The 10,392-nt window shown below is 37.8% G+C and overlaps 1 protein-coding gene across 1 annotated transcript in view; it reads right to left on the bottom strand.

Moving 5' to 3' along the window:
* The window catches only part of LOC137969782 (casein kinase I-like), a 23,016-nt gene continuing 12,624 nt past the window's right edge, over nucleotides 1-10,392 (bottom strand). Inside the window, exons 4-8 of the mRNA XM_068816144.1 lie at nucleotides 3,173-3,401; nucleotides 2,302-2,472; nucleotides 1,798-1,946; nucleotides 1,421-1,613; nucleotides 1-914 (exon numbers count right to left, since the gene is read on the bottom strand). Of these exons, the coding sequence (XP_068672245.1) occupies nucleotides 640-914; nucleotides 1,421-1,613; nucleotides 1,798-1,946; nucleotides 2,302-2,472; nucleotides 3,173-3,401 (1,017 nt within the window). The 3' untranslated portion in view covers nucleotides 1-639. The remainder of the gene's footprint in view (nucleotides 915-1,420; nucleotides 1,614-1,797; nucleotides 1,947-2,301; nucleotides 2,473-3,172; nucleotides 3,402-10,392) is intronic.

The raw sequence follows: 10,392 nt of genomic DNA, 5'->3' as shown, positions 1-10,392 counted from the left end.
TCTCGGTCTCAGGATTGTTATAATATACAACTGTATTCAAGTCATACGTTATGACTGTCTTATCGCCTATTTACAAGATGTTAACCAACCCGTTACGTTTTTAATCTACAATGAGGAGCAGAAGACAAAATATCATCAACGACGAACTGTCGCTACAGGACTGATTTGAAAAGCGCTGCACTGACTACTGCCGCTGCTAAATTATTTCATTAGGCTCTCTAAAAGGCCATAAAATCACTAGCTACCAGGCAGCTGTAAAATGATGCGGTGTATCAAACCTGGTCGGAAATTTCAGTCATCTGCAAAGTGCTCTGAAACCCAGAACGAAGGGCTTGTGAGAATATCCAGTCTTATTTCAAGAAAAGAAAAGGAGAAAATCACTATCGTTTGGAACTCGAAATGCCGGAATGTACATAGAAAGCAATGCTATACGATTCAAGATGTGCCTGCATCAAAAATGGGTTACCAAATATCGAACACAGAGAAATGGAACGTGAAACACACGGTAACGTTATTTCTTGGTTAAACAAATAAAGAAATTCAGAAGCATGGAATTTCACACATCTACGTAATGGATGGTAATGAAAAAATGCTTTTTTTGGGAATATCTTCGCCAGAAAATGATGCGTTGTGTGAAAGTCATTTAGGAGCTCGTGTGAAATGTTTTGAAGAGTGTCGCACAGCTGTCAGTTCCATCATGCCGCCATCTCTATCCGGTCTCGTTCCGCTTGCTCGCCTCAACCCAGTTCCCGAAGAAGTCGGCGTCATTACTGGTGTTGAGCGTACATGTGCACCTGACATACGGGACATGTCGCCGCGGGGAAGGTCTCCACTTGTCACGTCAGCTGGGGCTCCACGATGCAATCGTGTGATTCGTCGCTCTCTTTCAGCTCGCGAGATTGGTCTTTGTGCTCCTGAAAGAAAATTGCACAGCAAAACATACCCAATGTCAAGATTTACCAAAAACTGCATAAACTGGCAAAAACAGTTTGTGAATTTCTGTACCTCAGGCCCGGGTTGCTGAAAGCATGGTTAGCGCTAACCAGCGTTAAATAGAATGGATACCTGTTAACCAACGGTTAGCGTTAAACAGGCTTCGAGCAACCGACCCCAAGAACTCAACTATGAACAGTAAATAGTCAAGACTCAGTGTCAAAATAACTGCCAGTCTTTCCAGCAAACAACATAAACCTGCTTGATACACGTATTGCGCTTTGTGAGGGTAAGATTGCCGAACTACAAGCCAAGTTAAAGCGGTTCAGCACCTTTTTAACCGAGGATAACCTATGCCATGCACCTAAATGTTTTTTCCAACTACTTTTAAATTTTACGATACAATCTGCTAGCAGCTGAACAAGGGTATTACTATTTAATTTGGAAGTTTAAAAAAATAATAAATTTATTACATTTACGTACTTACCAACCGGTGACGGTGCAGCTGCACTCATCGGTTCCCGGAGTCGACCTGATGTTGCACCCGCCACACCACGAGTGGTTGAGCTTCGATGATTCCTCTCTGGTTCCCTTGGTTCACGTTCTCGTTCTAATACCTTCTCTACCCCCCTAAGTGCACCCCGATCAGCACCAGGATCTTGCTCTCGGGTCCCACTTCCCTATATAACAACAGACAGATGACAAAACGAGTTATGAATTTAAAAAAAATATATTGTTCACATCATGCGCAAAAGAGAGTAAATTTATGCAAAGCGTGTGAGAAATAAAGTAGATACTAAAATTGAAAAATAAGTTAGCAGAGTGAAGTAAAAATTATTATTTTATGCCATATTGATAACTCACAAATTTCAGAAGATTCCAGTCGAAGATGTAGTCATACACATATCCTTGACAGTGAAACAGATTACGAAAGAGCTGACGCAAGTGAGAATAGTCTGGCTTATCATCAAAGCGAAGTGATCGACAATTATTCAAGTATGTGGAAAACTCAGCTGCAATATAAGCGAAATTCATGGTTTGAGAAATTTACAAAGGTGCTCAAACAAGGCTTATAACAATTGCTACACCTAAGTACTGTAGCCTAATTAAGACTCGTTGAATTACAGTTGTGACCACATAACTGTCCCAAAGGACAGGACTTGTTCAGTCAGAACAAAAACTGATGATCTCTGACTCGTTTCAAAGTAGTTTCGGTCTAGAGGTCGTCTGTGTTCAGCTTCTTTCTTTGACCTTCATGCTCAGTAACTATTGTATGAAAGAGACAGGTATACAGGAAATTGGAAGGTTTTTTATATTGCCACATCTTCTGCGATTTTTATCATCACAATATCTAACATTGGAACTTACATGGAAATCCTTTACAAAGGACTTCAATTGGTGTGGACATTTTCTTTTCACTTATCCTCTCATACTTTTGTTTCTTTGTGGCAGCTTTAAGACCTTGCCACGGAAGGCTTCCCAGGTTGAAGTACATGAGAACGTATCCAAGTGATTCTAAATCATCCCTTCGGCTTTGTTCTGAAAGAGAAAAAAAAATCATCCATGATCACCATAAAAATACTACAGCCAGGCCCACGGTGCAGCTTTTACTTAAAACCATTCTGTTCATTGCCTGGACAACTTCACAAGTTAAAAGGTCCTTCTTCAGGTATTAAAATACTGTAAAACATTTGCCATGGCTTTTGCACATTGCTGTACTTCAACTGAGCATCTACCTAAAAAAGTAATTTATGGAAATACAGAAATATTTTGGTGGGAAATCTCGCTACATAGTCTTGCATTTAAAATGATTTTTCCCCGGAGAGTGTAATTAAGCAAAACACCTTTAAACTAATCAGCATACAATGCTTTTCACAAGGTAAAAATTTACTTCTTCAGCATGAATTATTGTTCCCTTTAGTTCTATAACAGGCAAGATAAAAATTTTGGTTAACTCACCCTCATAACCCATAGCCAAACTTAAGCAGTGCATAAATTTACAATGCAAATAGACCAAATGCAAAAATGACTGCCAATAAATAAAATTAGTTTGACTAGCCTTGTTTTACAGCCAAGATTCTTTCAGTTTTACACTTGTTAACAAGGCTAGTTAGGCCAATTAACACTAAGACAAAAGAATACTTTGTTGTTGGCCATATTAATTTTGCATTTGGTCAATAAACACTCCCCAAACATTAGAGCTAAATTCTTTAACTTCAGAAATACTAAAGCAACATACCGATTCCCAAGTGAGTATTGATACTGGCATATCGGGCTGTTCCTGTGAGATTTTTGTTTTCCCTGTATGGAATATGCTGGTGGGTCCTTGGATCTCTATATTTTTTGGCTAGTCCAAAATCAATTATGTACACCAAACTGCCCTTCTTTCCAAGTCCCATCAGAAAGTTATCAGGTTTGATGTCACGATGTATGAAGTTTTTACAATGTACATACTCTATTCTGCTGATCTAAGTAAACAAATAAGAAAACAGTCAGACAAAAATTAACTCATTATAAACACTGTGTTATGGTAAGCTTGTGCCTCTTAAAGTGCTTCAGTGTTGTACAAACTATCCAAATGTCACCCCAACTTTAATATCGTATTCATACCTGTATAGGCTGTACCACAAATTTTGACAACAAACACTGCTTTCTTAAGTAATTAAAATTGGAATATGGCCTTGCCAGGCAAAGATTGCCTCATACTGTCGATAGCATGCATTATTCTTTGCAGTGTTTTCAGTGACAAAATTCATGCACATTGTAACTAGGTAGAAAGACTTCTCAATCTAGCAAATGATGTGAGCAATAATTTCCATTCACATTCCAAAAAGATCTTAATTGAAGTGCCACAAAATACCCTGTTACAGTACTTGTAAACGAAAAGATCTTAGAGTATGTAATTTTTTCTAGGCTCAAAACCAGTTTCAACAATTGAAAGAAACGTTCTTATTAAAAGGAATGACACTACAACAGCAGCAATGTTAGGGTGCCATATCAAACAACAGTTACATTGTATTCCTGAAAAAGATTTGGCCATTTTTGTGAGATAAAAAGTTACTGTGGCAACAGGAAAGCCTTGCAAAAATACCCCATATTTTGGCTTTAGCTGCTCACATGTCAAAACCAAACTTAGAGACCCCCATTTTTTATTTCTGAAATGTAATCAGCATGACTAAATGAAACGTTCTGCAAAGTTTAAAAAAATTCTGTGAAACAGATTCAGAGCCACCTTAACAAATTGAAAATTTAAGGTAGCTCTGAAGCCGCTCCACAGAATTCATTTAAACTTTTCAGAGAGTTTCATCTTGGCCTGCTGATCACTTTAATGAATCCAGTGAGCAGAAAATGCAAAAGCTCTGTTGCAATTTTTGTAATTCAGGGAAGCTTAATGGAAAATAAATGCAAATGTGAAAATAAGAATTTAAAAAGAAAAAGAAATATTGCTTTTGTGAACCATTTCACATCATCTTGGAGGTCAACTATCATAGTCATGAACATTGTAATAGTGATGATTAGCCTTACATTGTATATTTTGTGGTCCAAATTATTGTTTTTCTTGGTTTAAATTTTCTTCCAACAAGTGCAATTTTGATTTTCCTTTGTCTAAATACCTCTTACTAATTGAGTTTGAGGTCCGTACTGTAAAATTATGGACTTTGTTTTTTCCTGTTGATTTATGATCTAAGCGCAAAGCACGTGGGCCAAAAGGCAAAAAATGAGGAACCCTAATTTTACAGCATGGGCAGAGAAGACAATGTTAGTAAGAATCGGATGTTTATTATAAATTATCTCTGTGGTAATTGGCTGCGTGGGAAAGGAAGCTAGTTTAAGTCAAGCAGAAGGTCAGGAGTCAGGACGGCTTAGTGGTTATCAACTGTACCTTCCACCTCTGCCACCTGGGTTCAACTCTTGGCCCCGAGATTGTATGTGGGGTGAGATTCAGTCTATCTCAACCTCACTCAAAGGGTTTTCCTCTGAGTACTCCGGATTTCCTCCCTCAGCAAAATCGACTCCCAGCCTATTCCATCTGGCTGAGGTGCAGTGGTCAGAGGTCATACATGGGTTGTGTTCAGGGGCCGAGCGCCTAGCTGGCAGCACAGCTCCTTCGTTCCGATCTCGTCAAGCCGCACCCTTAGCAATTCTGTCTCCGACTGCAAGTAAGGGAGTTTAGCAGGGAGCTAACCTGTATGCTTTTGATCGTTTACATGGAGAGGGCTGCACTGTTATTGTCTTCGTAATTGTTCCACTGATTTCACTCATGAAAGATTTGTTCTCTAGCCTCAATTGTCGTGGCATTAAAGTGTCATATGTTGGAGACATCATATTTCAAATCTTAAAGGGAAAGTACGGCCTAGAAAAAGTTTCTCTGAATTGAAAGCTCTTAACCTGCATTGTCATACTTGACCCCTCATTTCGGCTTAACGTGTTTAAATAGCCAACAATAAAGCTTCAAAAATGGGCAATTTTAAATTGAAATCCGCCATCTCTGTTTTTGTGTATGCAAACGAGGCTATGATGTAGCAATAGTCAAGGATTTCTCCGGATGACTAGATGTACATGACGTAAACAAGGAAAACACAGGTGAGGAGAGCGATATTTTGTAGACTTGAATCTTAATCCAGAGGCTAAATTGTATTAATATTGGCTCTATCATCAGAACAGATTTACTTCGTGGTCGTTGAACAGGGTTTTATATGTGAAATATAATTATGTAGGAGTTTCACGAAGCAAAAGAGAGCTTGCAGTGCTATCCTGAGCTCATTGCTGTGAAATAAACACCTGGAAATCAAGTTTGATCTGTCTACTGTGGCTTTCTACGAGATCCCTGTTACAACTTCAAGACAAACGATCAATTTATATATTTCCATCGAATGGTGAGATTAAATTGTTTCAGTAGTGTCTATAAAGCTAACAAAATTTAACGACATTTCAAGCTGTTTATTTTACTGCCTGGAAAACGCATAACAGTGAAAGTCGTCTATATATTGCTTGATTCAGTTTTCTCGCTCCAATATAATGATATTTTGGACTAGTTGGCTGAGATTTCAGTATGAAGCGAATGTTACCAAGACCAATATTTACCGTATTTACCCGTGTATAAGTTGATCCCATGTATAAGTCGACCCCCCATTTTTGACTGCAAAAAAAGCAATTTTTTAATTTCTTTGTTAAATGTTACTGGGACAATAATCTTGTATTCTTCGATTTCTGGAAATGTGGATACACAAAAAATCAGGGCTTCAAGCACTTATAAATAGTTTGGTGGTTCAGCAGTTGTTGTATATGTGGGCATTTTGTCCTTGAATTTCGAAAAAGTTCTCAGAAAATCGACCATGAAAACCTCAAACTAACCTGTTTCGTTGTTCAACGATAAAGGGCTTTAGAGGATAAGCACAACATCACAGAAGCAGGAGTCAATCTTTGAAAATAACTTGCGAATGATGCGAAAATGTGCAAGGTTTAATTGGTCCTTGACTTATAATTTCTCACAACAAACAATAAAAAAGTCATAAACCAAACAATACACAAGTTTGCAAATGCATTTAAATCAGCCAGGTTTGTATAAAGAATGAAAAAACAATCATTACCAACCAGCATTTTCACGCAACACGAGTGACAATAGCTTGCACGCAAACACGAGGTATTGCGCCAAGTTACTAAGTCATTGAACGATTGCGTTCATTTGAAGAAACAGAAATGCCTTTTAGAGCTTTCCGCCTTTGGAAAACGAAAATTTCCAGTGTCTATTTCATATTTGTGCTTGTGAGTATCTTCAACATCTAGATTTGGACAAATCCTATTTCATTTCAACTGGAATTGCTTACATTCATTTTGAAGTCTTTTGTCGGCTTTTGTCCACTGCGTTCATTATGCCAAAGACAACAATCATTATTATGTTAATTTTGAATAAATTACTTAGCTGGAACTTGGCTCAAAATCTTTGACCCGTGTATAAGTCGAGGGCGATTTTTGGAGCTTCTTTTCAGGCGATAAAAGGTCGACTTATACACGGGTAAATACGGTACTTACCTGAAGATCTCACTTGAAGTCCTCCTTAGCAAAATCACAGACCCGAACAGACAATACAGCAGTCAGGTTTTCAGGTTTGAAGAATACATCCATGTTTTATTTTTGCAGGCCAACTTTTCTTTAAAATTTCATTTTCCGGTGGAATCTTCTGTTATTTTTACTTTAATACTGTATTGAAAGCATAAAACCTCAGCTGCCATAACTGTTGCTGTGAAAGCCTTGCTGCAACATCTGAAAGTTTCATAGGCGAAACAAATACGTTTGCTGAAGCATCAAAGACGGCTGTCACAGAAAAAAGAAAGTGAAAAAGAAAAGAAGGTACGCTTGTAGAATATTTCAAGGTTTTTGTCTTGGTTACATTTGCTCTGGCTGATTTTTGCTGCCTAGTTTGATTGACCAGAGAATCTCCAAGAATTAAGTGACTTGAGTTTTGCACTTATGGCCTACTTGGCCTACTAGCTATTGAACCACAAGACCGTTTACCATAGTTCATCTTACATTTTAATTTCTTGGAGCAGATAGGTCACACAACATCGAGAAAGTGATCGGGGAACAAAGAACTTGGTAAGGTTGAACACGTTTGTTGACTATTGCTGCATCATAACACCTCATATCTAAGATGGTGCTCTCCAAGTCATGAAAGAGGCGACTTCAAAGTGCTCTTGTCACATTTTTACAGGGAACTGCACAAAATGGCAATTATTTTCGAATTGAAAAGTTTCAGTACTTTAGAAAAAACATTTTCTAGACCCTATTTTCCCTTTAAGTATAAACTGGTGTTTGGAAGTCCCGAGGCAATTCTCAACAACTATCGACACCTTTTCGTCGAATGGGACAAAAGAATTTAAAATGCATGTGTATTCATCAACGAGAGTTATTACATTGCCAAATGGTAAGTTTCACTAAGATGTACCTTTAATCCCGGTCTAGCACAAGTCATTACCTACACCTGAAGCCTACCTGAACTTTCATGAGTGAAATCAATTGACTTTCCTGACGATTCGAAGCTTTCCCTTACTTGTAAATCTAACAAACTAGTGTTTCATTTCTATCAGCACAAATTACGGCACTAAGTGTTGGTCCAACATTTTTTTCTCCCGGGATTCTCATGAGGTCAACTTGTTGCAAGTCTACCACAAAGACTGCCATGTCAAAATCCAAAAAAAGAAATCTTCTTGGCGGTTTGAAATAGTTGCTTGCAAGATTCAAATGGTTTTACTAGTTTATGTAACAGAAACGACTTGCAAAACTTGCTAGAGAATGTTTTATAATTAAGCCGGCTGTACAGTGGGTGTACTGTAGAATATAGCTTGCTAATTCAGCCAATCACAGCATGCATACTTTCTGAGAGAAACAAAAGAAAATTGCAACTGAACTGCTTGTGAACCAGGCAAAAAATTTAATTTGAACCACAACATCCATTGGACATATTTTTCCACAGAAGTACAGTCCGCCTGAAAAGCTGCTAAATGACATTGTCAAAACTAGAATACTATTTTTTTCTGAAAAGTGACTGACACTGTCATTACTATTATGACACAACTAGACGCTCCATGAGCGTACGCTAGGTTGCCTATGGTACGTGTTACTGAAAAACAGAAGGGACTGAGTAGGGTGGTATTGAACACTGCAGCATTCCAGGTGATTTTTTTTAAAGTCAGGGGTCATTAAGACCATTTAAGGGGTCGCCCAGAAGTCGTACCAGCAGAGGCCCTTTGGCTCACACCTTCATACGACGAAACAGATCTTTTTCTGAGGTTAAAAACCTGGCTACCAGCCTATTAATCATTTGTCAGAAACAAAAACTTCCTGTCATCTTTAGAAAAAATAGGTGCACATTGCGTACGTGTGGTAGTAGAGTAACACAGCACTTTATTCCATATTGTCAACTGAGCTGCGTTTTGTCTTCCAGGATATTCAAGTTCAATATGTAGCTCTAAAAGTACACGATATTGCTTTGGTATTGTATATAATTGTTGTGTCACGGTAAAAGTCTTAGGTAAATAGCCCCCTGAGAAGACATGTGGTTACTAGGAAAGTACTAAACCCAGAAAGATTGAAGAAAATAAAGGGAATCGAGAAACATTGCCTTCTTGACTGACATGTTGATCATTTCCAAGTTCCCTCAACTTCTTTTCACCACAAGTTTAAGTGTGGGGTTAGAAATGTGCGAATTCAACACATAGATCACAATTGCCCAACTCTTGAGGTTGACCATTGTTAGGTTATTTATCACCAGGTAACTCCATTGTTTCGGGAATAGCAGCTACTTTATTATTCATGAGCGTCACAATTTTTGCCGATTTTGGGGCTCATTTTGTTGAAACTCAAGCACGCTTCCAACAGACCTGTTTATTTTCGTGACTTATGCACTGCTTACAGTGCACTACCACAAAAATCCTCCCGTATCATATTTCAACACATGTATGCAAATTTGTTAAGCTCGAAAATTACACAACATGATAAAATTCACAAAACGTGGAAATCTCACAATAATCTTTTCCACCGAAAAATTTATTGAAACAAACAACATATTTGCTATTAGAGGCAAAAAACTCTTTCTATCTCCATTGCGTGCATGCAAACAAGACGCACAATCTGTGTCACAAAGCATATGCAATTAAATAAATTTCTGACAGTTCACATCAAACCCTTTCCGAAAGAACCTTGACCTTAAATAATAAAGTACAAAAGAGACAACAAGCTTTCATTCAAATAATTTTTCACTGTCACATTTCCAACTTTTTTTTACCTTTGCAGAGCTGAGTACAAAATAAATGTAACTTGCCAGACAACTTCGATGCAACTTCAGTAAACACTGTGATGCATTCAAGGCGTTCAATTCCTTCAATGTGTGTTAAATCCATAAAAGAATTGCCATTTGATTTCAGTGTTGTATATAATACCAAGTTAGAAAAATATTAGAAACAAAGCTCACTTGATATCCAACGGTTAAAAAATGAAATTGTTGTTGAAGGCCATTACTCGTCGCTTTAAAGATTCCAGATAATTATTTATTTTTCACCGCCTGTCTAGCTCATCCAATTGACGTTCCATTCCTGAGCTCCATGACGGTATATTTTGCTTAAAGATCCACTAAAACGCCATTTGCGTTACAATGACTTTCAACACGATTGAAGGTTAACAAGAATTAGTGAAATTTCCAGTTGTTACCGGAAGACTGTGCAGAGTTGAGTACGAATAAATACATTCAGTCAAATAGCCAGACAACAGAGATCACTGATCCATTTAAGGTGTTCGATTCCTTCTCTGTCTTTGTTGAACCCATAAGTTATCAAAAAATTTCCATTCGGTTTCAGTGTTGTACATAACACCACCTTAGCCAAAAATTAGAAATACAGCTCACTTTGATTTTGGCTCGGCGGGCAAAAGATTGTTGTCAAAGTCCATTACTCATTGATTTTA

This window comes from Montipora foliosa, chromosome 9, assembly GCF_036669935.1.
Source record: "Montipora foliosa isolate CH-2021 chromosome 9, ASM3666993v2, whole genome shotgun sequence".
Classification (NCBI taxonomy): domain Eukaryota; kingdom Metazoa; phylum Cnidaria; class Anthozoa; order Scleractinia; family Acroporidae; genus Montipora; species Montipora foliosa.
Note: the sequence above shows the minus strand (reverse complement) of the source record. Positions and strands in the feature narration are given on the sequence as shown.